The sequence below is a fragment of the Aspergillus luchuensis genome, chromosome 2 (genome assembly GCF_016861625.1).
Source record: "Aspergillus luchuensis IFO 4308 DNA, chromosome 2, nearly complete sequence".
NCBI classification, from domain to species: Eukaryota; Fungi; Ascomycota; class Eurotiomycetes; order Eurotiales; family Aspergillaceae; genus Aspergillus; species Aspergillus luchuensis.
The window spans coordinates 4,934,589-4,961,887 of NC_054850.1; the positions used below are offsets into that span (position 1 = coordinate 4,934,589).

Here is a 27,299-nt window from a genome sequence, read left to right on the forward strand (position 1 = left end):
AATCCTGCCGGTTCTTCAATGTCGAATGTATCCCTTTCTTAGCTCGATTAATCTTGACTCTCTGCGTCACGACTAATTAGTGGATCATAAGCCTGCACCTAGCCCCCATGGGAAATCATTTGCAGCTCCAGTGTTGTACCAGCCGCATAGAACATCAATAGAGAAGACAGAAGCAGCCGGGCTTTTGTCGCGTTCCGATAAACTGTCAGTGGCTAAATTTGGATCCACCCCGTGCGCACCAAAGGACGACGGATCACTGGGTCCTAGCATAGCCTGATCGTTGGGACCTTGTCCCAGTCCCAGGACACACCGAGCAATTGTCTGGATCTCGCCCACATTTCTCACTGTCCTCGGCCAGACTTCCCCAAGCACCTTAAGAGAGCCGAGCGCCATCCGTATCTGATCTCTTGCAATGGCGAGGTCTTTCCCCTTGAGGAAAATACGGCAAGCGGAGAGCAAGGCCAGTATCCCCTCGCTGACCATACACGTGGTAAAAGGGGTGTGGTGGAATCTTGGGGCGGGTAAAGCCAGAAGACGGACCTGTGCCTCGACCGCCCGCAAGACCCGGAGGGTATGGACGTTTACTAAATCCGGCGTGGGGGTGTCCCGGGGAGGCTTGCGGGCACAGCTCGATACATTCTCGATGGCATTGAAATTGAGGGCCGACAATGGACGATGGAGGCCAACGGTGGATCTAGCTGGTGAGCGGCAGCATATGCGAGGAAGAAACGTGAAGCTTACACATGGATAAGCAGATGTGCTTGGAACAAGAGCTCATCAATGTCACCATTCGCCTTGATGACGTTTTTCTGCTCTGGCGGTAATAGTAGTCGCCATCCATCCAAGCCGCAATCGACCGCTTGGATCAGATGCATGGAGTCTTCCACGGTTGCCACTTTGGGGGTTACAGATATGGCGGACGCGGCGCACTGCACGGCACCAATGAGGTGTGCGAAGGAGGAGAAGTGGACATTATCGGAAATAAACTCGCGCTGATTGAATTCTTCAAGGGTTCTAGGTTGGGGAATGATCTTCAACCTGAAGCATAAGCGAACCCTGGTACTGGAGATTGGGGTAAAGAGTATGTGCACTTACCCCCAACTCATAATCGGACTCGTCGCAGGGCAGTTCAACGGTCGCATCAAGGTCCATGACCCTGAAATTCATCGTCCCCAAGGTGCCCGCGTAGTAGGCGTCAACAATGTACAGGGTCCACCAGGTTCGTCTCCACGATTCCCTCAAGACCAGATCGACCGGTTCCTGGGACGCTGCGAATTCTCCCTTGAACATTTGCAAAGCAATGGCGATCTGAGCCGCCTGGTCCAATTGCGACAGCGCATCCACTTTGTAGTCATACCAGAACAAGGCTACGGAGTACAAGATCCGACACTGAACCTGAATCGGATCAGACGGCGATAAGTGGGCAAGAGCGGTTTCGATCGTGTCTTTGAGCGGGACCGACCATTCTCGCGCACTGTAGATATTTCCCATGAAACGCATAGCGGCAATCAAGGGAGTAAGAGCATGCTCTATGCGAGGATCTTGACATAGTTCCACAAGATGATATCGTGGTGGGACAAATGGATGGCATACGTGGAAGTTCTTGTAGTAGGAGTGGATCAATGGGTCATTTGCAATGTCCTCCGACCGGGAAAGGTGCTTTTCGGTGCTGCAGCCATCCAGATCGGCACTGGGCACGGCGGACATGGGCAAGAGATCTACCGGGACAGACGAGATCGTACCCTGCTCCAATGTAGATGCGCTGGCACCTTTTTGATGGCTGCCATGGCTCATGGGATAATCTGTCCTTTGCGGGTGTCGAGAGATGAGACCGCGCCGCGAAGGGGCATAGCTGCACGGTTGGCCAACCTCACCACAGCGGGTGCAGCTCGGTCGCTTCCCATCACATTTGGCGTGCCGAGCGCGACAGGGCAAGCAAGCCAGCGATGAGCGTTTAGCCCGACGATTGTGCATAATTTTCAGAGTCGCTCCCTGGGAGGCGCTCGCAGTATTTCCGTGCGAGTTGATCTCATTTAGCCATTCGATCTTTCCTGTCAGCGGAAGAGCAGGGAAACACGCTAAGCTGTCTGTGGCAGTCATATCGGAACATTGCTATTCCGTGTCATTCTGGGGAAATTGACGCATTTATGCAATGTGCATGGGATCAACTTTCTTGGGCTGGAGGGAGATGATACCCATGAAACAAAGGAGACTTGTTTCAACATTTACGACTATTTCTCCGAAAGACAACCGTTCGTCATCTTGATGACTATACCAGTAAATCAGCGATATTGCCCTCTCTCGCCTCGAAATATATAGTATATATACGTACTTCTCTTTCCTTGTCCATGATCCAGTTGTCTCTTAGATGGTCATCAGTCAATACCTCCTCGATGCAGTTCGACGGTTTGTATATCAACGGAGCTAAGCTAGCTAGGACAGAGAAGTGATCCTAGGGTTTGACAATAGTGTAAAGAATATATTTATATTATAAAACATAAATAAAAGTTATATTATTTTTGAATATTATTACTAGCTATTCTATGCTCTGCCTGCAAATAAAGTATTATCCACGGATAGTCTGTATATTATATAATATATCATGATACGGCGCTGAAGTTGGAATTTTCTCATTCAGCTACCAACAGAGAATTCACCTAAAGCAGGTAATCTATTATTTTGGAGCTAGGAGGATGGGCAAGTCGTTTGTATTTCAAATTTACTCTAGGGGAGACCCGTCTCCTTCGTTCACTCCTTGTCTTGCTTTCTTTTGTCCTGTCATTCTTTACTTATAGAATATTTTCTACAGTGTTGAGCTACCAATACCCGACTCGCTTTGCCCGTAAATGGGATCATGGAGAGACCCTTCCATCTGCCCTGGTTCCATCTGCCCTGGAAGATGAATTCTCTTACCTGGCCAATGCTGTTTATCCGTTTGATATTGCTTCAGCTTCCCTCGGCTATTGCCCAGGGATCGGATGAGCCGGGAGGCACTTGCACAGATTCAATTCCATGTTACTAAGGCTGCTGTAGCAAGGACTATTCATGTGGTTTTACCGACGCTCATTGCGGGACTGGTTGCAGGAGTAACTGTAATGCGACGATAGAGTGCGGAGAGTTCGCCGCTCCAGGTAATTCTGACTGTCCTATTAATGTCTGTTGCAGGTAAGTTAGGAGTCTGACCCAGAGGGGATTTCGTTATGACAACTAACGGCTGGCAATTCATTCGGATAATGTGGTGTCACTTCTGAATTCTGCGGCAACGGTTGCCAATAAGACTCCAATGGTGGGGGTTGCGGCCAACCAGAGTATGCCTGCTTCGGCCGCTCAATATGGAATACAAGTACTAAAACCATTTAGTCGCCCGAAATGCTCTGAGAATACTGATGCTATGTCCCATGATCGACGTATTGGATATTATGAGTTGTTCAAAATCCATAAAGGATGCCACACGATTGAGCCAGAGAGTCTGATCATTGAGCCGTTTACTCATATCAACCTGGCCTTTGTAAATTTTGGTGACGATTTCAAGTTGGAAGATGAGTACGGCGACATTGTGGACCGCGTGTCGTTCTCGAAGTTTACACACCCAGGGCTGCGGGTAAACATCGCGGTTGGGGGGTGGATGTTGAATGACGCTCCGACGCAGCACCTTTGGACTCAGAGTAAATGACTCAATTTGCAATATGAATCCACTCGATGCGCACACTAACGCTGGACGCAGTGGCACGCTCATATGAGAATCGTCAGATTATCATCAACTCAGTGGTCAAATACCTGAAGGATTACTACCTTGACGGTATTGACATTGACTGGGAGTATCCGTCAGCATCGGATAAGGGCGGAGAACCTCAAGACGCGGCGAATTTTGTGACCCTTTTGGGTGAGCTGCGGGAGGCCTTCGATCGCGACAATCCTGGCTGGGAAATCTCGCCGACACTCCCAACGAGCTACTCGTACTTACGCGGATTTGACCCTGCCGGGATGGCTAAATAAGTCGACTACTTCAACCTCATGAGCTACGACCTGCACGGAATGTGGGACCAAGACATCACATGGACTGGTCCTTACCTCAAAGGCCACACAAACATCACTGAGATTGACCTCGGTCTTGATCTACTTTGGCGCAACGACATTGATCCATCCTAGGTTGCCTTCGGCTTCGCATTCTATGGTCGCTCCTTTACCATGGCACACCCCAATTGCTATCAGCCTAATGGCAAGTGCGAATTCTCGGACGGTGGAATACCCGGATCATGCTCTGACACCTCGGGCATCCTGACATACGCGGAAGTCCCGTCAAGGAACAATTCACTCGATGTCCATACGTTCTATGATCCGGAGACAATGGTTAAATATAATGTTTATGGGGTGACCCAGTGAATCTCCTATGACGATGAGCAATCCTTTTTCGACAAAAAAAAAAGTTCATCTCCAGCCGATGCCTGAGCGGGTGGATGATCTGGGCAATCGACCAGGATGATGGCGATTTTGACGCGCTTGCCGGAGTTATCGGCGAGGACCTCTCAGTCATCCAGGTGGAGGGTGGTGGCTTATCCGGGGATGCTGCTAACGATCTGGCTGACGCCTTTGCCGCCTATACTGGCCAAAACGGCTTCATCACACCGCGCTGCATTGACGGCTCAAGTGGGGAGAAGAACCCCGACCAGGTGTGCCCATCAGGATACATGTCGGTCAGCACTGCGCACAATCCCCTGCAGGCGGGCAATAAGGAGCTCCATGGCGACTGCTCTGAGGGGTGGTACCAGCACATCTGCTGTCCCAAGGATGCCATGCCCAGAACTGCGAATGGAACGGTGCGCCCGAGCGAAGCGAGTTCGGCTGCGACGGTAAATGCGGGAGGACCCAGTTCAAATAATGACATAAATGACATAAAGATTAAAGATATACAAGAATACTCTCTCATATATTTCACTAGTTCTGTTATTCGTGCTCATTACAACTATCTTTGAATGATTATATAGTTGGAAGCTTAGCTACAGAACGCTCATCCACATTTACTTTTAAATAGCTTCGCGGCATTATTCGGCCCTAGTAAATACTATATCTGTATACATAAAATACGCTGTATTAGCTGACAGTACTACTAGAATTACTGCACGCAAGCCCATGGTGATGCGTGAGGAGGATACTATAATATAAGAGTAGTATGTGGTAGCTTAACCGACATACAACGGTGAATAGTAATGTGTTGAGTTCAGATGTCATTCCACTGAGGCTACTTAAAACGATGAGTCTTGATCCGACACTACATCACCCCGATGAATACCTATGCTTTTGGATCTCTAACACCTTCCTTCACATACCATTCATGCACCACCTCGCCCAATTCTTTTCGCAGCACCTCTCTCTTCTCCGGGGGTGCAAATGACTCCACCAGCATTTCTACAACACTATCACCGTCCACTAGATCAATTCCCCGGCCATGACAATATTGCAACAACTCTTCCGCAGTGAGGTAGCTGTGGCGGTAAGTATGACTAGTTCGATCCCAAGCAACATCGCGCAATGGTTTTCCTCGACTCACCAACTGAATCGCATCAAGAATCATCTGCACTCCAAGCGCATACTCCTTGTCCACACCTGTCAGTATGGCAGCAGAGTGCCCGAGTGGAAAGGTCCTTCTATCAATGATATCACCCAAATCACCGTCCCCACGGAAGAATCGGAGGGTATACCCGAACTGGGCTCCAACTTTCTTGCTGCCCCAGGGTGCCGACAGGACACCGCCATCCAAAGATAAAAGAGGATGCGACGAGGAGGAAAAGTAATCAATGACACCCTGATTAAGCACATCGCCGCATGAAAGCGATATGCCCACGTCGATGAAGTGCTTTTGCAACATTTTGACAATGGAGGTACCCTTTGAGTCTGGTATTTCTTGCACAAAAACCCCGTATGTCGACTGCATCTGCTCAGGAGTCATGTGCCGGGTGCCCTTGAAACCGTATTCCTTGAGCCTGGGACTGAGATGCTTGCGTAAAAGCTCGCGTTCGAAGAATGCTAGCTTGCGCAAATCGAAAGGCCAACTACCAGGCGCCTCCATGGGAGGTGTCTCCGTGCTGGATGTCAGAAAGAGGAAAGGCATATGGCCCTCGGCTAGAAGCCGGGGAACCAGGTCACTGGCCATCAGGTGCGAGGCCACGTCTAAGCCGAGAAAGACAGCAATGTGTAAAGGTCTGGCAGGGGGCTCCCCAACCAGTGCGTCGGCAATGCGAGCCGCGTGGGCTGCCGTTCGATCGATGGCGCTGACGTAGAAATGCGTGCCGCGTGTCAGCGAGCCCATCGTGTATAGGCCAGGGGTTGATGCACAGAGGGTGTCGAAGTCGACGTCAACCCCACCCATCGGGTGAGGCGTGAATAATCCCTTTCGGACAGCGGACTGGACAAGCGGCGATGGAATCCGATCAAGATGGCATTCTTGCCCAGTCGCTTCGATCACGTATGCTGCTTCTATGGGTCCAGCAGTCGTCTGAGCAATGAAGGTGCCTTCATCGTCATCCCAGTGGACGGCCTCTCCTGCAACCACACTTAGTTGGGAGCTTTCCATCAGCCTGAGGATTTTCTGGGCGTTCTGCACCGGCATCCCGTGGCGGTATCGCATCCAGGGAGTGAAAAATTTGGCCATGAAGAGTTGTTGGCTTTCCAGAGGTAAACAGTGCCAGTAGCGCTCGATAACTGGGGCAGTGTGGCGAAGGACGGTTTGCCAATGGACATTCCCTTCCTGTGCCGCGCACAGGTCTGCCCGTAGTTCGGCCTTTGGTGAGGCATGCTTCTGTATCCAGGTCCAATCACCGTTGTTCACACCGTCAATCTCATCCATAAGGGTGGTGGTGAGTTTGACAAGACCTTCCGCTGGGTTCGATTCAAGCTCTCGGGCCAAGGTATGAAGGGTGTAACGGCGCGGGAAAGGTAAAGGCTCGCCTTGGACTTTGGCAAGGCGGCCACTGCGCGACATGAAGGTCATCGGGCCCGTATGGCCGTTCTTAGAGAGATACAGCGCAGCGTCAACAGCGGAGAGCCTTGATCCGATGATGAGGACAGGGGCATCGGCAGGGATGGACTGTAGTTGAGAAGTCGGCCACGGACTGGGAAAGAAGCCCGGTTGATCAAGTAGGTGCGTGTTGAGGGTAGAGGTGAAATTTCCCAGCGCCAATACAACAGAATGGGCAGAAATATGGCTCCCACCTGCCAGTGTCAAAGCAAAGCTGCCATCATCATGACGGTCAATGTCCAATACATCGTCTTGGATGAGTGAGATCTCCAAGCCCATCTGTTGGGCTTGCGAGAGTATCCCAGACCACATCGCCTCCAGGTACTCCCCATATTGACTTCGGGAGGGAAAGGGACCACTGGATAGCTCGCTTCTCCATCTGGTAAAATGCTTGGGGTCGTTATAATATAGACCCATTGTGTCCGTGTGCATATTCAAGATGGTGCCGGTACAAGCGGCAGAGTATGCCAGTCCTGGGCCAGGAGGCGAGGCTTTCTCGACGACGGTGATGGGAGGAATTTTCTTGCCATTCTTAGCATGTTCAATCAACCGAAGAAGGACTGCTATGCCACTGGCGCCAGCGCCTACTATGACAATGTCTTCGGTAGAGGAAGTGGCAACCGAGGATAACGATGAGCCCATTGTGAAATGTCAGGCACGAGTGATTCTTCAATTACTGAGAAAGATGACTATACAAATCCCCTCGTGAAGAAAGTATTTATCCTTCCCAGGTCTGAGTACAGGATGGTGGATAGCCAATCAATCTACTAGAACGGGTTGTTCCCAAACAGGACAGACGATGAGGGCTATTCTTAGCTTAAGCTGCACGCCCATTCCACAATCACCTTCAAGCTTCCTCTAAAACTCCATCTCACGGTAGAATCACATTATACAGCTGACCACAATAGCCAAGATCCTTTCGTCCGAGCACAATGTGGCTGTCAACTCGTGGGCATCTGCAACATGCATGGAGCTCAAAGGCCAGCCCCTCATCCTTGAGCTCCGCTGCCGGTCTATATTGCCAAGCGGTAAGCTGAGGAAGAATCGGAAAGGAATTCGCAATGAATGCGTCACCAGTGCATGCCGATCTTTCTCTTGTGATGAGAACATCGGATGGCGAGCACGAGTAACCCTTTCAAAAGAAGGAAACCCTGCCGAGAGGGATGATGCTGGCGGCAATAACAACTCGTATTACAAAATCGAATCCCATAATCACCATGACGCCAGACGCAATTCTGCTCAGCGACTGGTGGACTTTCCTACACGACACCCGGGTACGCCCTCTGCCGAATTACAATGTAACCCTCTATTGTTTGAACCAGGATGCGCGTCGGGCGGGATGCATGTGGTTGAATCCATCCTGTGTGAGCATACAGCACTTACTCGCAACAAAAATGGGCCTTACAGCGGTAACAAAGGAATAGTAATTCAGGGCCTTAGACAGGCTCACGTGGCTGGCCTCGGTACTACGCATCGACCCAGATAGAAGAGGCTAATCTAGGACCCTATATTGTGAAAGGAAGATGGCAAGGTGCTAAGCCAGGAACATGCTATGATGCAGTTGTCAGAAGATGCATTCGAATCACTTATACGCCCAAGCGGCCAGAGGAAAATTATTGCGGGTGGTCGCTATACGGCAGAACTGGTCCTGTCCCATGCTTGCACAGCGTATAGTCATACCTTCATTCGGCAACCTAATGTCGGTCTCAAAATCAATACATCAAATTGAGTTGAATTCATCAACTGCGTTCCGACATCGATATGAGGCCCCGCATAATCATGACTGAGGAGCAGTATTGGCACAGCCCTACCTGAGGGCCCAGTCTAGGCTTCTTCTATCCTGCAGAAGTGCTCTCTTGGCAAGCTGGGAAAACAGCATTGTCTATTAGCCTGAAGTTCGGGTCTAGAACAGGTGCAGATCGTCGGTCCTCCTCAAAGTCCGAACCAACAAGATCGGCTCCGCGAGACACACCACCAAGGTCGGTCGGGCCCGTGAGTGCTGCACAGAGCTAGTCAGTTTCCACCCTAGTGCTTGGCCAGCCTGCCTTGCATAAAATACAGCTTTGCTCGGATTGGACCTTCACATCCGGATGTAGCCGCGGTCGGGGTGAGCGAGAGGGCGGGCTAAGCCGATACAAGAAGCACGGAGAAGAGACCTAGTGCAGTGGGCGTTGACAAAAATAGAAAGGCTGTAGCGTAACTAAACATGAACGGACAATTGCGGGGATATTGCCCTTCTGCCCCATTAGTGGTTTCCCATCTTCAATTCATCGGCGCCAAGAGAAGCACAGTCGTTAAAATTAGATTTTCGTGGACACAAAAAATTATCCCTGTGTATACGTCGTGCCAATCTTCAGCGCTTTGCAGAGAGCAACAAACGGAGGTGCACTTTCCATAGCCAGTTAATAGCAGATTTTTTACGGTTTGACACATCACTCGTTAGGTATATGAGCAACATCCCTACATCCCTTCGTCCGTTATTGGCTGCTTACGCGAATTCCCAATGAGACCTATGTCAGCGGAGGGCTTTCTTTCCGTTGAGGCATTAGCAATATCCGGTTAGTTATGTGCTAGCATCGATGGATTGTTGCCTAGTCAGGCACGCCATTAACTCCCGTGAATGCGAGTCGCCGCAAATTGATTCGTGTGGCAAAGGCCACGGATGATTGGCCTTTCTTCTCTTCACCTGGCCTTCCCCTCATGCACGGGAGAGGATGCAGCTACACAGATGAGGGGAAAAGATCGGGGAGATGCAGTCGGGGTGCAGATCTCACAGGGCAACACCGTCCTCCGCATGCGTCGGTCACGCATCTCATTTAAAGCCCGGGATGACCGTGATGCCAAGGAGAAGTCGCGACTTGGCGGCCGGGGTGAAATCCTTTGGGGAATCCTTCAGGAAGCCTAGAGGGAGCGGAATTTAGGAGGAAATGAATCGGATGACAGGCTTCAACAGAACTGCGCACGACTTCGTAGGTTATGTTGTCATTTACTTGAAAGTTCTAGTCTACTACGGCGTTTCTTCGGCCAGACCCTGTAGATACAGGCTTTTTCTCCTATCCTTTGTCCCACATTCTCTCTCTCTCTCTCTCTCTCTCTCTCTCGGCCTGCCAAGCCTTCACATAAACAAGCTCACCGGGTACGCATTGTTCTCAAACATAACCAATCACACCTTGACTAGAATACGCCAGCCCACCTTGGCTGTTCGCGCACCCAGAAGTACCAAGGACCCCAGCAAAATGGCCACGCCCGCCCACATCTGCGCTCCAATGTAACCATGTGCCTTGGCAACGAGGGCACCGCCCAATGGCGGTCCTGTCAGACACGCGAAACTGACTATAGTGAAGCCCATGCCGATCCGTGTTCCAGCCCTACTCAGGTCCGTAATCAAGCTTGACAGCGTCGGCGGCCACATGCCTTGTAGTCCGTTGGCGCAAAATCCGTACAACACTGCAAAGGCGTACAGCCCCGCAGACGAGTGGACCGCCGCCCAACAGAGCATCAACACCCCGGCGGCCGCCGCCAGCGGGATAATAGTATTGAGCGGACCCAGGTGAAAAGACGCTAAATATGCGGGGACCAACCGACCCACGACGGCCGCGCCGTTCAACACAATGATCAGATTCGTTGACTCGGAGTAGCTGAAGCCAATGACTGTACGTCCAAACGCTCCCAAGTAGTAGACGGCGAAATACATGCCCCAAAAGTTGAGCCAGATGCCCACAATAAAGAGCGTGTACACGGGATCACGAAAGGCAGCCAGCTCCACCAGGGGCCCGGACTTGCGCGGCGGAAGTCGTGTCTGTAGGAGACCTATGGCTGGTAAGCTGGTGGCGAGCATGACGAATCCCACCACACGCATCGTCCAGCCAAACCCCAGCGTCGGGAGCAAGCCCTTCACCAATCCCGGAAATACCATGCCCCCTGTTCCGCTGCCGACGAGGGCAAATGCCACCGCAAAGACGCGTCGTTGGTCAAAGTACGTGGCCACGAGGCCCATGGTCGGGCAGAACTGTAAGCCACTTCCCAGCCCCGTGCAGAGTCCCTGGGCAAGGATGAGCTGCCAGTAGCTGGTAGCGAGCGAGGTCATGAAGACCCCCAGCACCTGCAGGAGAACACCGGCGCAGAAGACAGGACGGAATAGGCCAGCATCAAGGGCGCGGCCAGAAAAGGTGCCGACAAAGAAGATGAGAAAGATCTGTATGGACCCCACCCACGAGATGGCGGACTCGGACACCCCAAGCTCGTTCTGGTAGTAGGATTGGAAGACGCCGAAGCTGGCCAGGTAGCCCCAGGTATTAAAACATACCAGGTGGCCCATGACAGACTGGGTCCATGCCTTGAGGCCCCCATCGGGTGGTGGTTTGACTTGGGAAGGGGAAAGAGGGATCTGAGCTTGGGATACATCATCGCTACTGGTCTTCGTCATGATGGAATTTCCGAGCAGTAGAGCAGGCGTGCACGATTTCAAAAATGCAGAGCAGTGTAAAATAATGAGACGTCTTTTAGACGCTATTTCAACTTACCAGTGGGGTCCTGTGTGTGCCGTTATTGGATTGAAGCGCTACATTGTCCTAAATGGGCCAGCCCCTACCTCTTTCCGCCCTTCGCGCTACAGGATAATAACCGAGGGGATGTAGTGAGTGATAGGAGGACCCCTGCCTTTACCCCGAAACATCCTTGACCTCATGCGCAGTACTACAATGCATGAACAATCTCGGCCGAGTGGTGTGAGGTTGGGCGCTTGGGTGTTGCTACGGTCATCATGACTCTGAATGTGAATTCTTCCAACTCCCTACCGGTACCTCGGGGTTCTGTGGTCTTCTCGGAATGGCACACATTCTTGGAGATGACGAATCTCACACCATTAAGACAGGCCTATGTCTAATCGTAGCTGACGGGTTCTGTTACTTAGGTTATCCCAAAAAGATAAAATGTATATAGTCATCCAATGATTGCGCCATGCCGGGAAGGCCGTCCTACGCCGATCTTGTACGTGTTTCGTTTGCAAGCGCCAGGCTGCACGCATCTCGAAATCTCCTTCAGCGACATCAGCTGAGGCCAATAGGCTACTACAAGCACCAAGCGGCATGCGATCTGCCGGGGATCTGGTGGGTTCCTCTTTTGCCCCACAAGCATTTGGCTACTAGCCTATTCCAATTCTTGGCCTGAGACCTCATCAAGCAGGACCGAATACCTAATATGTGTAGGTCGGCATCAATCGCAGGCTTCTAGCAAGAGCACCTACGGCCTTAACATGCCAAAAAATGTGACTCATGGATTGGAGTACGAAGTTCAATCAAGTGATGTCCAGGCCTGGTTCTTGACCCTGTTATCATTTCCGCAGGTGCTGTGGCTGTTGCAAGTTCAGCCAAATTCACATATGAGCCCCATACTCAAGATCCTTTGACTTTCTTCCTTTCTGACACCGGCCAGTTTACTCACAGGAGCAATAGAAGCATATGGTGCTTGGAAATCCAAATCCAATAATAGTCCTGCAAGTGACATCGACCATCTGTTATCGGTGTTTTTTTTTTTTTTTTTTTTTTCTTTTCCCTCACCAGCTGCCGGCGCCAGCCCTATCTGACTGGTTTTCTCATATGATTTCTTCTTTCATGAACACCGATATATCTGTCTTGCTGACACTATCACCGAAGCTGTGCGAGTACTTTGCTCTCATGGTCAAGTCATCCGTCGACTGGCTGCTAATATTATTACTGGGCCAGGAAAACTGCAATTGAATTCGCAACGAACTGACCGAGCGGCCTGCACCAGTACATAGGGTTCATACATATTGAAATCCAATTTCCGTTGCGAAGGCGATAGTTTGCCATATTATATACCGTGGGTCCAGCAGATACTTAGAAAAAGTTGATCGGAGGCGCTGCCGCCACACCAGCCAGGCTTCTTCCACACCGGCCTTCGCTCATCCCACACCCTCCGCCTACCATATAAGGTAAGGCCCCAACTATTTGAGGTGACGCTGCGTCCATTCAAGGTAAGGCTTGGTCTCTACAACAAGCAGAAGCCTACCCCCTGCTACTTTTATGGGTTTTGTTTTTGAGGCATGGCTTCAGCACCTTAGGCAATAACCTTCCGGATTAAGAAGGCAGTAATGGATATTAAGGAGACAATACCCTAAAGGAAACGGACCTTGACTTCGAAGATAGGCGGAGGGTGTGGAAGAAGCCTGGCTGGTGTGGCAGTAGCGCCTCCCATGTTGCTGAGAGAAAAAATTTCACGGAAGCAAGGAAGTAGACTTTTACGGATAGAAAAGCCCCGGATACTATCGCAGCATGAATTCTGTCATCTTTATATCGTTTCTCACTACTTCATCCTTCTCCGCAGTAGTCCAAATGCAATTCATGAATCTGGGCAATACCCTCGAATGACAAATCGTTTCAGGCCAAACTGTAAATCGAGCCAATTTATTGAAGCAATTGCAGTACGAGCCCACTTAACCACTATTTGTTCGAAGCACTGTTCATTTCGTATATACACATATTCTCAGGGAATAACAGTATCGTCACTTTATGTTGGGACAGTAATCTCTGGGCCCCTAGTCTGACTAGACGCGATATATCGTTTTTGGTGTAGCAGTTAGTGCGCCGACGCTGTATTTCACAGTAAAGAAACATTTTCACCCTTATCCCATCCACTGACCGACATATGACTGCAGAATCTTATCACTGTGATGAGTTAGGCATATATGGACACTACATCACTGCAATATCACATTTCCGCGTCAATTACGGTAGCCTGTGATTGAGTGAAACCATTTCTCCGCAGACCTTGACGAGAAAACTTCGAATACATCACTTATAAGGGCTCAAAACATTCACGTACGGAGGCTACATGCTAAGGTTACATCTCAATCATATCTATCGTCAAATGCGCAGTGTGTCAGATTCACAGCCCTGTCTGCTCAATTGAACATGTAAGGAGTTTTCCACACTCAGTTATCTAATTTAGAGCACCCCAACTCACGTCTGTACATTGCGTCGACTTCGGAGATGAACGCTCGGTTTCGTGAGACTGGCTTAGGGCTCAGTGGGTTTCGGTGAGACGCCATATGTCAGCTAGTACGAGCTCGAATATCAATGTCCATCGTTCGTCCAGTATATATAGCCCTGGAACATCAAGAACTAGAAAACCCTTGCTACTGGTGCTTACTGCCATAGGCGTCAGGAAAGAATGCCATGCATGACATGGCTCCACTGTCGTCCATCGAACATACACGATAGGGGAATGTAATGTTGTCTGTCATGGTCTACCAATGTCATATAAGTCCCTCGAGTCGTTCAAGTCATGGTGGATGCAAATAGTATAACAGCTGTTCGGCCAGCACGGTAGGAAATATCGTTGTGTCGGATATGAGCATGAAGCCAGGTCTATGGTCCCCCAGAAGCCACCTATCTCGTCAGTATCGGACCATGTAGCCTTTGGTTGCGCGCAGAAGAACTCCCCTGTGAGAAAATCCACCACAATGGGTTTCTGCAGCTCGGGCATACTATTATTATTGAATCACTTGACTTTAAATTGGGCTGATCTTTACGAATGTCCTGCCCTTATTGAAGACAATAATACTCATAAAAGCAACAAAGCAACCTGTTAGGTACATTAATCTAGGTATTAGTGTCATGGAGGCCAACTACATAGATGTTCTTAGTTGTATAGAGCGGGAGGTATGCCTCTTTCCGGGCGAAGCTCATGTTGTGTATTCTCGCAGTTGATGATTCTATTATATGTAAGTGTTACTGCTAAATTCTCACTCAGCAGATTGGCTTTTGAATTTGGCATATCGCTGTACTACTGACTACAAGCCCGTTATATATCCCTTGCCTAATATACGAGACAAGTGTAATATACGGTACTATGTGTTCAAACGTAAGCTGAGGCAGAATCAGATTGCATCGCCAAGAAGTTTTATCGGCAGTGATTCGCTTACTCACATCCGACCTGCTCACCACATCCTCGGCAAGGCTAGTCCATTAATAGTAACTAATATGTGCCCGGATATATGAGTAAGCAGCATTTTTATCGTCTCCCCAGGTTTCGTGGAAAATCGGGGTCATTCATATAATGATTCCAGGCAGTAAATTGTCTTGTCCACAACCAAACCGCTCCCTGGTTGGTCTCAAGGTGGGGTTTACCCGCACATCCAAGATGCTGGCCTCGATATATACACAGTCTGTTCCGTAATTCCGACCGCGCTTGATTTCCATGTACTTTACAATGACTGGCCAAATTATCCTATTCCACATGCGAAGGCTGAGTCGTGTATGGCCTCGAAACTTCTCGATCGCAACTGTCCCTCCAGGATTATACCCACTATTGACCGCGAAATCACACAAATATTCTAGCCAAACATCTGTCTCTCAACCATGACAACATCGACCACCACCCCCCGCACTATCGCTGTACTGGGCGCAACGGGCAACCAAGGGAGCGGAGTCGTCCGTGCCTTATTGCAGAAAAGCCCGCATCACCCAGCCTCGTTCACCGTTCGTGCTGTGACACGGGATCCCAGCTCCCCCCAAGCAGAACGACTGCGCGCCATCTATCCAGAAGAAGAAGTCTCTGGCCGACTACAGCTCGTGCCTGGCGACGTCTATGACGTCACAAGTCTAGAGCGTGCCTTCGACGGGGTCTGGGGCGTGTTCGCAGTCACAAATAATCGTCTCCCCGGGCAAATGATTGAAACCGAAGAGGACCTCGAGCATGAGCTGGTAGCGGGAAGGAATATCGTGGCCGCTGCCAAAGTATCTGGGGTGCGTCATTTTGTTATCAGCAGTCTACCCAATCTGGCGGACGCGAGCAAGGGGCAATTTCAAAAGGTATTCCATTTCGACCATAAATTTCAAATTGAACAACTCGCAAAGAGCGAGTTGACCGCCGTGACGGCTTTGCGGCCAGGTGAGTAGCTCATTCCGAGAGGATCCGAAGTGCCTGGACTTAGGCTTACTTGATGTGCCGCGCGAAGGGCTGTTTTACACGAATGTACAATGGGTGCAATACTGCCGGCGAAACGGTAGGTGTATCCATGTTCACAGGTAGCATTGCGGCAATACTAATCATCGTCGTTGTGTAGAAAACGGGATCGTCCGTTTTTGTCCGCCGGTTCCCGGGAATAAAACCGCAGATTGGACCGATCCAAGCTATGATATCGGCATATATGCAGCTGGCACGTTGGACCCAATACCACAATCTACCCTCGTTATATCTTACGGTAGTAGCTAATGGCTGTCGAAAAAAAATAGAAGTGTTTTCTCTTGGACCTGAAAAGACGGCCTCTAAAGTATATCCAGTGGTCAGCTCTAAGATGCGCTTTGCTGATCTTCCGGCCATTTTTTCGACCGTGCGATATCAATCGGCAATCTTCGATCCTATCAGTCTAGATGATTGGGGTGCCACAGTCGCAAGGACGGTTGGCAAGGGGTATGAAGAGGACATCAGGCAAATGATGGAATGGATTGCTGTTGCGCCAGATGAGAAAATTTGCTATGGGACCATGACTCCCCAGGAGGATTGCTCCGGGGCGGATCTTGGAGTGCGGGCTAGTACATTTGAGGAGTGGTTGAGGAGGTCAGGATGGCAAGGACCATGAAGTTTTCTCCTTCAACTGGATCTTTGGCGCAATGAAGGTCATAATCAGCCGATATCTAGTTATGGATTCGCTCTGTAGTACAGATGACTATGCTTCCTTGAGTCCGGACTTGTCCGCTCTAGGAGTGTTTTAGCAAACCGGAGTAATTATAGCTCCCGAGCGAGCAACATATTTACAGACAACGGACCACATAAATCGTAGCATTGGCACGGGGTTGGATTCCGGAAAAACGATAATAGCCCGATATGACGGCGCATGTGGAACGGCTAGGAAGGAGATCATCGCTCTATTTTCCCGGGTTGGATGGGGTGTCCGACTGTCTGCCGGCGTTGACCGGGACAACATCAGGGGTGGGTTGTGAACTGTGGCACTGTGACACATACATTCCCCACAGGACCTTTCTAGGTACATCTTGGCACATATGGGGCTTCTGTAGAGTACGGATTTCGTGTAGTCGTCTCTTGCTGCTCAAAGTTTCCTCCAGTCTTTCCATTAGAAATATCATCTTGCAAGTGTTTGTATCCGGCGGCTCATGTGTGCATGCTCAGAGATAACGATTTGAAGAGATGGGTAACCGGAAGAATGCCAAGATCAAGCGCCCGAAAGTCTTATCAGTTAACAAAGCAAAGGAGTTCTTCTTGGATCGCATGGGCAATGCTCAAACAACTAAACGCCGCTAGGTTTGATATGGCGCTGAGCCGGTCAGTTCGGTAAGGGTCCCTGCTTGGCGCCCCGCTGACCGTGACGGCATATACTACAGAACCATCCTATCTTTACTACGATCGGAGCATACTGATTATGTGTTGTTGATCGAACCTTTTTCGAGTAATTTTCCGGAGGAACTAGTCGAGGGGGAACAGAAACTTCTGCATCAATAATATACGTCGAGCTCAATGCGGCAGGGGGTTCCTTTGGTTGGAAACGTTCGGACTGGACACCTTCCGTGCCGAGTGGGGGCTTGGATGAGACACGGGGTTTCCGGGACTCGACACGAGGGATCCGGTGTCTAGCACGGAGCATTGTCCGCATCGTGCTGCAGCCCCCTGTGCTATTTTGGTTGACACTCTGTGACTGGCCGGAAATTCCAGTGACATAAAATCAATCCTGGGAGTTGATATATTTAGTGAAGAACACATGCCCAGTTGCTACAATCCTGTTGGTGGATCTACCCCGAACACCCAATCAAAGATTTGTGCGGGAAATGACAGGATATACGGCCAGCGGATGATGTTTTCAATATAGCAGCTGAAGACAAACAGTCCCCCAAATCCACGGATGTGAACTGTATCCCCTCGGCAAGCTAGTAGCATAAATGCATTGTAGGGACCTCTGCCCACAGCTACTCACATCGTCAACCTCAAGAAATCAATTTTCTGGTCATACACCGCGCTTTTAATATGAGGCCCGACCTTCCGTCCACCATTATGGCCTTGATGGCCTTCGCGCACCATTCCAAGGCAGCGCAGTCTTCCATTGTCTCTGGGAGTGCCCCCGGCTTCGCGGCGGGCGTGACGGGAGGAGGCGACGCGACTCCTGTCTATCCGACAACGATCGACGAGCTGAAAGAGTACCTCACCTCTTCTTCGCCCCAGAACATTGTGATCGAGGGCACTTTCGACTTTGTGGGTTCTGAGGGCACCAAAACCTATCAAGCCTGTAACATTTATGATTGCACTCCCGATAACGGCGGACAGGCCATTCTTAACACGCTTGGTGGATGTGGTGACACCTCAACCTATGACGTGACCATCGATGTTGCAGGATACCAGGGCATCAATGTCGCCTCAGACAAAACTCTGGTCGGCAAAGGAACAGGCGCTGTGCTCAATGGTAAGGGCCTGCGGTTCGTGGGCGTCTCCAACATCATCATTCAGAACATTGAGATCACCAACCTCAACCCGAAATATGTCTGGGGAGGCGATGCTCTTACATTCTCCGACACCAACCAGATTTGGATCGACCATGTTACCACTTCATCCCTAGGTCGCCAGCACTACAGCTTTGGACAAGAGAGCGACAATGCCATTACAATCTCTAACAGCTTTATCAACGGGAAGACCGACTACTCTGCTACCTGTGACGGACACACGTACTGGGGCCTCGAGTTGGTCGGCTCCAGTGACCTCATTACATTTTACAGTGAGTCTTAAAATGACTGGATCTGCATCCCAGTAATTGAACCTGGAGATGAACTAATGGCAAAATCAGAGAACTACGTTTACTACACCTCCGGCCGCAGTCCCGCCCTCAGTGGTAATACACTCTTCCACGCAGTCAACAATGTCTGGGCCGATAACAGCGGACACGCCATTGAAGGCACCGACAACGGAATGGGACTCTTTGAAGGCAATTGGTTCAACAATGTCCCCACGATTGTGCAGAGCGGCTTTGTCGGCCAGCTGTTCAGCTCTGAGTCAGCCGATCTAAGCCAATGCGAGACGTACTTGGGAAGAGACTGCGTCACCAATGCTTACACCAGCTCTGGTTCTTTCGACTACGATGACGATGGATTCTTTGTCGACTTTGAAAACTTGACCATTGCTTCGGCTGCATCCGCATCTTCAATTGAGAGTAGCGTCCCTTCGAACGCTGGTAATACTCTGAGCAGCACGTAAGCTGCGCCAGTGTGTAACCTGGGACATTGACGCGGCTCCTATTGCATTCAACTACGGGTATTCTCCAAAGACGTAGTTTGCAATAAGAAGTGAGAATGGAGTTCACCTCGTGTGACGTGTGTTGAAGAAGTGATCAACCTCTCCACAAGGACTTGGCCGCTACTTTGAGCAGCGTACAGAAAGTAGCATTACTACAATGCTACATTTACTCAGTAACCAATAACCGCCACGAGGAAGGAGGGCTCATACCAAGACTGTGAGTACACTGGCAAAAGTTTGGTAGGCGAATGTTTCCGAGCATACAAAGAATACCGACTACGCGTTCCCACGCCCAATGAAACATAGCTTAGCTGTGGGCTTCGTATGCCCGCTCGGAGCTTCCTTTAAGTAGTGTCCGCGGTCTAATACAAAAACGAAACACCACAATGGATGAACTAGAAACAGGAAGGGAGAAGAACAGCAGAGACAAGTATCATCCGTCAATGAGTCCCTTCTATTACAGGCGCCCAATATCAATGTTGCGGAACCATGGATGAGACAATATCTCGGCAGGAGATGGCCTCTTTGCAGGATCATACTGTAAAATCCATCGAATGAGTCCCTTCACTTCGTCGGCTTCCTTCAAATCAATATCCGGCTCCGTCGAGTCGAACTGCTCCTCCATGGATATCTGATCCACCAAAAGTGGTTCCTCTTCCGGACCGACTCCTCCGATTTGACAATTAAACAGCTTCCTCTCGGGCGTAAAGTAAAGCGAGGAGGTCTTCCAATGCATGAATAAATCATCAGGAAGGGCACCGAGCCGTTCTGTAAGGGAGAGAAGATGATCATCATTTTCATATTCGGATCCAGGGACGCAGAAGAGCGGCTCTCCGGTGATAAGTTCAAAAATAAGGCAGCCGAAACTCCAAATATCAAGCGTGTTATTAACGGCTCCAGTCAGGATAAGCTCTGGAGCCCGAAGGCCAAGGGGAGTAACGGGTTTTTCTGGGGGCTTTGAAAAGAAATATGCTGTTCATTATAGGCAAGAATGAGTACAAGTAATAATCGTAAGGAGCATAGAATGAATATTGGAATTAAGTGGGACTGACCGCCGCCCATATCGGATAATTTGACTTTAAAGCCTTCAGCGTAATGTGTGAAGGGCGACAGCGGCTGCGCAACGCAAAGATACCGAGGCGCCCATTTGTCTTGCTTGCCGTCTAGCCTCTGTACCGGGGGCGAGATCGACTCAGCTTCTACATTTTCCTCTTGCCGGAGCTCTTCTTCCGGCGTTGATTTGAGATCTTTCAGAGTGAAGAGGATGTTTCCTGGCTGGAAATCTCCATGCGCAATACCATTCCGATGCAAAAATGCTAGAGCCTCCAAGGATTGCTTCAGAATACTTTTCGCCATCCATGGCGGATAGCGTACCTTCATTCCAAACATTCGAGGTTTGAACTGGGGTAGCTCCTCTACCATCGAATTCACACTCGGGCCCATAGGCTCAAATACAAGGCATTTGTGGACACCGTTAGGGCCGGAGTGTTCGAACTCGTCTAGCAGAGCCGTGATGTGGCCGGCAGCTTCTATTGGCGCCGCTTTAGTCATGTGTCGTAAGATGTCTAGCTCGGTTGTCGATCCCGTTTGATGGGACACAAGAATCTTCAAAGCGACATATCTAGCGTTTCTAGAGGGGTATCAATGAAGGCCATTTAGAACATCGCGCAGTAGGAACAGTGAATATAAGCTCACTACGGGGTGGTAACCACCTGGATGGTACTCCTCGATCCACTCGCAGGGTGATGTAATAGCTTCGAATCTCCTTTCATCATCCGTTGGGGCCCTTGATGGAGGGGTGGGAGGGGGCGAGATACTCATAGCTGCGACCCAGAGAGATTGCAAAAGAGTTTCAAACGACAGGTCCGATCGGTGCGCACTGAAACCAGAGAGTCGAGCGAGCGGCGTTGGGCCGTGCTAACTAACGATCGGTTCCCACTGATTCAGTAATCCAACTCACCGCCTCATGTCATGGGCCGAAGGAGTAGTAGTATGCATGACAGCAGGCAAAACGATTCCCCTATGCAGATGATATACTGGGCAGTGAAGTGATTGGGTAAACTCAGCAGCAATATATTCCGACTGGCCTCATCGCATGGTAAGCGCTTAAGTAAGTACATTCATCACTACGGTATATTTGGGGCACAAGGCAAAGGAGTACAGATGATGGACGATGGACGCGAACCAATAATAGCCATATCACTGTAACCCCGCATGCCAAGTAACGACTGATTGATCCGCGCATTTATAAAAGCTTGGGCGTAATCGGGGCAGAATATCGAGATAAATACTGTACACTAATATTAGAAGTTCGATGAGCTACTACTGAACTAACCACTATTAGGTCGGGGGTGTTCTACTACTTAGCTTTTGCTTCCTTTTACATTCCCGATGGACCCCAACACGCCGAGTCCATTGTGGAAACAGATTTAGGCCTTGGCCCTCGGGCCTTACTACGATGACATCTTAGGACTATAAATCATGCAATTAGCCATGCTACCGTAGTCGATTCAAGCCATTTGGAACAATAAGCCTCTTGCCCTCCCTGTTCACTGTGATATATACAAAGAGCGGCTATGTCTTGTGGGCCTGGCATAACGCCTAGATCGCAAATTAGTCCGTCACTATAGGGTATTTCACGACTTGTTCAAGAAGACCTTTCTTGCTGCTTGACCCTTTGTTCAATCACGTCAAGTCCTACCATTTTCTTCATTATGCGATCGAAGAAGCCCAGTGGAAGAATGTTACCCAGTCTTACCAATGTCGAGAACTTGCCTCGCCAGATCCAATACGCAGGGCTGCGTTTGCTGAGTTCTTGCACAACCTGGCGTGCCCATGTCGCTGGATCAGTATCACCAGAATCGTCTGAGTTATCCATGGCTTGTTCAACGATATCCTTGGCAATATTGAAGAGCGAATTTGAAGGCAACTCGGGACGTGGCGCATTGACGTGAAAATTGGATCGCACAGCACCCGTTAGCAAGTTGATGACTCTAATATTCCACGGCTGCAGCTCTAATCGTAGATTCTCGGTGAAGCTAGCTGCTGCTGCCTTGGAGGCATTGTATACACCTGCAAAGGGGCCAGTGGCTGCAATAGTTCCAGAAAGCGAGCCATGGTTAACGAGCAGGGCGCCGCCTTCGCGAGTTGACCGCATGAGAAGTGGAAGGAATGCCCGCGTCACACTGATGATAGACCAGACATTGAGCTCGAAAAGATCACGCCCCTTTTGGATGTCGATGTCCATGACTGGCATTGAGTACCCAGCGCCCGCATTATTGACCAGCGCATCAAGTGACCCGCCGGTCAGCTCACTAACCTCAGCAACGCATTTGCGGATGGAGTCGTTAGACAGGGTGTCGAGATGAAGTATTTCAAGGCCCGACTTCTTAGCCTCCTTGAGCTTGGACAAATTTCGAGCTGTGGCAAAGACGCGCCATCCGGCTGCCTGGAATTGGAGGGCAAGATGGGAGCCGAGACCGCCATCAGAGCAGCCGGTAATTAGGACAGTATGCTTCTTAGACATTTTTCTTTGTGGAGGGAAAAGTCTCAGGAGCCTATATCATCGACATGGGGAGGTTCGAAAACCGAGCAGGAGCAGAATATATAGCAACGCCATGTGGCTTCCTGGTACGGGTCAACTGTAGTCAGTAGTAGCTATGAGTAGACAAAGAAGTAAAAGCTAATGGCAAATTACGAGTACAGCAACAATCGAAAGTACAGAGAACAAGAACTCAAATGTCAAGAGCGAATGAGGTGGTTGGATTGACAGAAGCTCAAGTCAATGTGGTGGCGGGTAAAAGCAGACCGCCCTGCTATTGTTCTTTCTCCCTCAATATGGTAATGTCCCGTCGCCCACCATTGCCGTGACACGGTTTTTGGTATGGTACTAATGAGAGTTCCATCCCTTGGTTTATTTCCAACCCTAGCCATGGTATACCCTCCACAACTGGAAATGTTAAGCTCGAGCAATGCGGAGATAATTCAACAGCTGCGAGACTCCGTCAACTAAAAACGGGAAATGACCCATTAAAGCTGCGCGAGAATGATTGCTGGGCGGTCGGCATGCATCAACAGATCGATCAACCTTTAGAATGATCGGAGTAGTATAAACATCTGCGGATCAAAATTCAACTATCCGGGTCTCCAACTTGCTGTTCAGAAAGTAGATTAACTTCGGACATGCGGATGTGCGTCATGTGAGTTTTAGAAGGGGGATAGGTAACTAGTAAAGCTTTATCCCGCTCTCCTAATCCATGGCCGGTACGGAAGTAGCAGGGATGCAAAAGGGCGGCTAATACCAGGCATTCTCGCAGCGGCAAGGTGACGGGAATAAATAAGAATCAAATGCACAGCCACAGCCACCGTCAAGACCACAGCAACGCGACCTCCTTGTTTTCATGCATCCCTCGGGATTGTTGCTTAGTGACGAAGAAATGAAAATTTATCCCACGACGCTTGAGCTTTGGATATGAGGGCCATTCGAGGGGCGTTTCTAAGAGGGACCCTAGATACCGCGCCTTGTCGCCTTGTAACCTTCGTGATACATTCAGGCCGGCTTCTTTTTCCTCCTCCAGCGCTACCAAGATGAATGAAGGCACAGACCCCAAGCATGGACTCGAGGCACTAAACAAATTCACCTCAGGTCGCTGGCTCTGGAATGAAAAACGGCAACTTGCTTATCGATATGTTAAGTTCGATCTCTCCGCACTTTTACAAATAGCTTCCTCTGCCGTTGGATCAAAGTCATGCACTCAAGTATTGAAGATATCGGAGGGCCAATACAATAAGGTCTTCCAAATAACCATGGACGATGGACACGAAATTATAGCGAAGCTCCCAAACCCCAATGCAGGAAGGCCACATTTCACGACAGTTAGTGAGGTTGCAACTATGGATTTTGTAAGACCCGCCTGGATCATTTTGTTACTGGCTTTGTTTCTGCCCCTTGTCGACGTCGTTTTGCTAATTATATCACTTGCGAAACACTTTAAAGCTGCCCGTTCTTCGAGTCTACACATGGAGCTCCCGAACATCGGAAAACCCTCTCGGGGCAGAGTACATTATCATGGAGAAACAGGCCGGTGTGGTCCTGACAGATGTATGGGATAGCCTCAAAGGGAGGCAGAAGGCCCAAGTCCTGGATCAGATAGTTGATATCCAACGGCGCCTAGCAGGTGCGAGAATCGCCAGATTCGGGTCACTGTACTATGTGATTGACATTCCCGACAATGCTGGCCCAGATTCCTCTCTATACTTTGACTTAGCTGGGAACGAACTGCGGAGCAAAAGGTTCTGTATTGGACCAACCAATCATCGCTCGTTCTTTGACTTTGGGAGAGGCGAACTGGATATCGACCGGGGCCCATGTATGTTGATCACCGCCTTTTGTGATCTGTCGTCCAATTTGCTGATTCGTATACAATACCCAGGGTCAACAGTCACTGAAGTGATAGCGGCGATTGCCGAAAAGGAAATTGCTACTGCCAAAGCAGGTATTCGGTATCTATTGATGCCGGAAGGTCTTTTCCATGGGCCCCGGCAATACCAACCTAGCATTTCCAAGAAACTGCCGGCGTTGGAAAACTATCTCAAGGTAGCGCCACATGTTATGCCGGAAAATCAAGCTACACATGCATCAGTTATATGGCATGGAGATCTCCATTCGCAGAACATATTTGTCAACCCCGAAGAACCAAGCCAGATTCTTGGGATTATCGACTGGCAGTCATCCAGTGTGCATCCGCTTTTTATGCAGGTTGGGCGCCCTGCGTTTCTCGATTACAACGGCCCAGTTCCTAAGGATCTGGGAAAAATTCCCCTACCGTCAAATATTGATCAGATGGATGCAGATGAACAGCGCAAGGGAAGGGAACTTCAGAGAGCGCAAACTCTGCACAATCTTTATCTAGTTCGATGTCTTCAGGCCGATGAAACCGTCTTCCAAGCTTTACAGAACCAGAGTACCCTCCGGCATCAAGTCAGTGTGGTTCCCGGCTTGGTTTTGATGGATTACGAGCCGCTCCTGAACAGCTTATTGAGAGATGTCCAGAAGGAATGGGCGCAAATCGTCGGTATAGGGGATGATGGCAGTTCTCCTCGCACACCATGTCCATTGCAATTCTCAGCCGAAGAGGTTCAGCAGCAAGAAGAAGATGGTGAACTGTGGGCCCAAGGGATTGCGCTCATGGATACATTTATAGCTGACACTGGCTGCTTCAAACATTGGGATGGTAGGGTCGATGAGATAGACTGTGAGTGATCCAGGAGGGAGCTCGATGAGGGCGTACAGAGATTCTTGGAACGTGAAGCCAAGAATGATGATGAACGTAGGGAATGGCTTGACGCCCTTACATCTGTGGATTGATATCTCTAATGGAGTATGAAGAGATATCTAATGCTCGCTTCTCTAATTGCCGAACATTTCTGATATAGTCCTTAACATGATTGTGATTATGCTAGGCTTTCGACAATTTAAGCTGGTGAGAAGGTAGTGTTACTGGATCAGGATTGGGATAATGATCTATTATTCGTAGGACAACTCCAGTAGAGGGCTATCCGTCTATGAAAAGTCCTTCAGGTGGTTATACGTTCAGCTAAATCCAGTAATTAGAGCCCCTCACCTGTATGGTCAATGTTCCTTTTACGTAGCCACCATCTCACAGTTGCTGGAAGGTCCCTGCTGGACTCGTGGTCGACTGTACCTACCTGTCAAATTGAAAACCGAACTCTCCATGTTATACCTGCCGTCAGGTTAACCTTTACTGCTTATTTGTCCTATTCAAAAAGGCAGTGCGGAGCGGCAAATAGATTTTTATCTGAACTAGCCTGATTTAGCTAGGTAGATATCTGACTTCTTTCTGATATATGCCTGATCAGGTTAAATAGTTAATCGCGGTTAAATACTTTTCAACTCCTGTACCTGATAGTTAACAGCAATCTCTACCTTAACCTTACCGCCAGTTAACGGTCAAGTCACGGGTAAGGTATAACGATCAGGTATAGCCACTCTAACTATGGATGAAAGAACAGAAAACTGCATATATATTAAGGTACTCTACCATTTATGATAGAAATAATCTTATATAGACGATAGACTGACTATATTAAATTACTCTCAAACTAGAGATTACTTTTATATGATAACTATTATAATAATATGAATAAACTATATTAAACATGATTAGCCTGGTCTGCTGGATTATAATAATGATTTCCGCCTTGAAGATCTCATCCTGGTATGGAATGATATTCATCTTACTCTGGGAATTTTATCATCTGCAGCGCTTTGCTAACTATGCGGTGCCTGCTGGTTAACCCTCGTCTGGCGGAAAGATACACCTCAATGTCTCGAACCAATTTGTTGCTGTTGTTCAAGTTACGCCTAGAATGTTCATCCGAGGAGGCCAATGCGGCGATCCAACGATCTTGACTAATTTTCATTCACTCTCACTTCAGTTTCTGACACTGGCCTCCTCCTGGTGTATTCACCCTTCTCGCTGCTGCTCGCTGTTGCTCGCTCATGAGATCAGATTTTTCTAAACTCCTCGGCTGACTGTATTCCCCATCCCTTGCGAATTCGCTGCAGCCACTCATTGACTGACAGGATCTCTTCGCCGACCTTCACATTGCCGTCGCCAACTCTCCGTCGCTCGACTGGATCGTAGGCCGGAATGTGGAGCATCTCGTGATCTTTATTACAAATTTTTAGCTTCATCGTCCCATTCCGCAGATTGTCCAAGCACCGTTGGTCAAACTTGATGTAATCACACTCCTTGCAAAGGTAGAAGTTGTCTGCGTACGTCCAGTAGATGCCACAGGCCCCATCGCAAATGTCTCTCAAGGGTCCCTCGAGTTTACGGTCAGTTGTGTCAGACATAGTGAGATTTTCAGTGTTTCTATTAGGGTTTTAGGGTTTTGTTAGGGTTTTAGGGTTTAGGGTTTTAGGGTTTTAGGGTTTTAGGGTTTAGGGTTTTAGGGTTTAGGGTTTTAGGGTTTTAGGGTTTAGGGTTTAGGGTTTTAGGGT

The 27,299-nt window shown here is 49.4% G+C and overlaps 11 protein-coding genes across 11 annotated transcripts; 5 read left to right on the plus strand and 6 right to left on the minus strand.

The window, feature by feature from the left end:
* Nucleotides 1-84: 84 nt before the first annotated feature.
* On the minus strand, nt 85-2,100 carry AKAW2_21610A (putative C6 transcription factor; the record flags this gene model as incomplete). Its single annotated transcript, XM_041686454.1, has 3 exons — nt 85-694; nt 742-1,031; nt 1,096-2,100. 3 exons carry the CDS (start codon nt 2,098-2,100, stop codon nt 85-87), a joined length of 1,905 nt encoding a protein of 634 aa, XP_041540437.1.
* Nucleotides 2,101-3,391: 1,291 nt separating this feature from the next.
* On the plus strand, nt 3,392-3,996 carry AKAW2_21612S (uncharacterized protein; the record flags this gene model as incomplete). Its single annotated transcript, XM_041686455.1, has 2 exons — nt 3,392-3,665; nt 3,725-3,996. 2 exons carry the CDS (start codon nt 3,392-3,394, stop codon nt 3,994-3,996), a joined length of 546 nt encoding a protein of 181 aa, XP_041540438.1.
* A 461-nt stretch (nt 3,997-4,457) lies between these two features.
* AKAW2_21613S (uncharacterized protein) lies at nt 4,458-4,973 on the plus strand (the record flags this gene model as incomplete). Its single annotated transcript, XM_041686456.1, has 1 exon — nt 4,458-4,973. The coding sequence occupies one exon, from the start codon at nt 4,458-4,460 to the stop codon at nt 4,971-4,973; it is 516 nt and encodes a 171-aa protein (XP_041540439.1).
* Nucleotides 4,974-5,290: 317 nt separating this feature from the next.
* AKAW2_21614A (FAD/NAD(P)-binding protein) lies at nt 5,291-7,657 on the minus strand (the record flags this gene model as incomplete). Its single annotated transcript, XM_041686458.1, has 1 exon — nt 5,291-7,657. The coding sequence occupies one exon, from the start codon at nt 7,655-7,657 to the stop codon at nt 5,291-5,293; it is 2,367 nt and encodes a 788-aa protein (XP_041540440.1).
* Nucleotides 7,658-10,178: 2,521 nt separating this feature from the next.
* AKAW2_21615A (uncharacterized protein) lies at nt 10,179-11,441 on the minus strand (the record flags this gene model as incomplete). The annotated part of the gene is made up of 1 exon (XM_041686459.1): nt 10,179-11,441. One exon carries the CDS (start codon nt 11,439-11,441, stop codon nt 10,179-10,181), a length of 1,263 nt encoding a protein of 420 aa, XP_041540441.1.
* Nucleotides 11,442-15,396: 3,955 nt separating this feature from the next.
* Nucleotides 15,397-16,619, plus strand: AKAW2_21616S (NmrA/HSCARG family protein; the record flags this gene model as incomplete). The annotated part of the gene is made up of 4 exons (XM_041686460.1): nt 15,397-15,928; nt 15,996-16,043; nt 16,104-16,196; nt 16,273-16,619. 4 exons carry the CDS (start codon nt 15,397-15,399, stop codon nt 16,617-16,619), a joined length of 1,020 nt encoding a protein of 339 aa, XP_041540442.1.
* A 1,424-nt stretch (nt 16,620-18,043) lies between these two features.
* On the plus strand, nt 18,044-19,234 carry AKAW2_21617S (polysaccharide lyase family 1 protein; the record flags this gene model as incomplete). The annotated part of the gene is made up of 2 exons (XM_041686461.1): nt 18,044-18,758; nt 18,828-19,234. 2 exons carry the CDS (start codon nt 18,044-18,046, stop codon nt 19,232-19,234), a joined length of 1,122 nt encoding a protein of 373 aa, XP_041540443.1.
* Nucleotides 19,235-19,730: 496 nt separating this feature from the next.
* Nucleotides 19,731-20,824, minus strand: AKAW2_21618A (uncharacterized protein; the record flags this gene model as incomplete). The annotated part of the gene is made up of 2 exons (XM_041686462.1): nt 19,731-20,245; nt 20,326-20,824. The coding sequence occupies 2 exons, from the start codon at nt 20,822-20,824 to the stop codon at nt 19,731-19,733; spliced, it is 1,014 nt and encodes a 337-aa protein (XP_041540444.1).
* Nucleotides 20,825-21,920: 1,096 nt separating this feature from the next.
* AKAW2_21619A (SDR family oxidoreductase) lies at nt 21,921-22,799 on the minus strand (the record flags this gene model as incomplete). The annotated part of the gene is made up of 1 exon (XM_041686463.1): nt 21,921-22,799. One exon carries the CDS (start codon nt 22,797-22,799, stop codon nt 21,921-21,923), a length of 879 nt encoding a protein of 292 aa, XP_041540445.1.
* Nucleotides 22,800-23,860: 1,061 nt separating this feature from the next.
* AKAW2_21620S (phosphotransferase family protein) lies at nt 23,861-25,535 on the plus strand (the record flags this gene model as incomplete). The annotated part of the gene is made up of 3 exons (XM_041686464.1): nt 23,861-24,175; nt 24,270-24,642; nt 24,706-25,535. The coding sequence occupies 3 exons, from the start codon at nt 23,861-23,863 to the stop codon at nt 25,533-25,535; spliced, it is 1,518 nt and encodes a 505-aa protein (XP_041540446.1).
* Nucleotides 25,536-26,801: 1,266 nt separating this feature from the next.
* Nucleotides 26,802-27,152, minus strand: AKAW2_21621A (uncharacterized protein; the record flags this gene model as incomplete). Its single annotated transcript, XM_041686465.1, has 1 exon — nt 26,802-27,152. One exon carries the CDS (start codon nt 27,150-27,152, stop codon nt 26,802-26,804), a length of 351 nt encoding a protein of 116 aa, XP_041540447.1.
* Between the last annotated feature and the right edge of the window lie 147 nt (nt 27,153-27,299).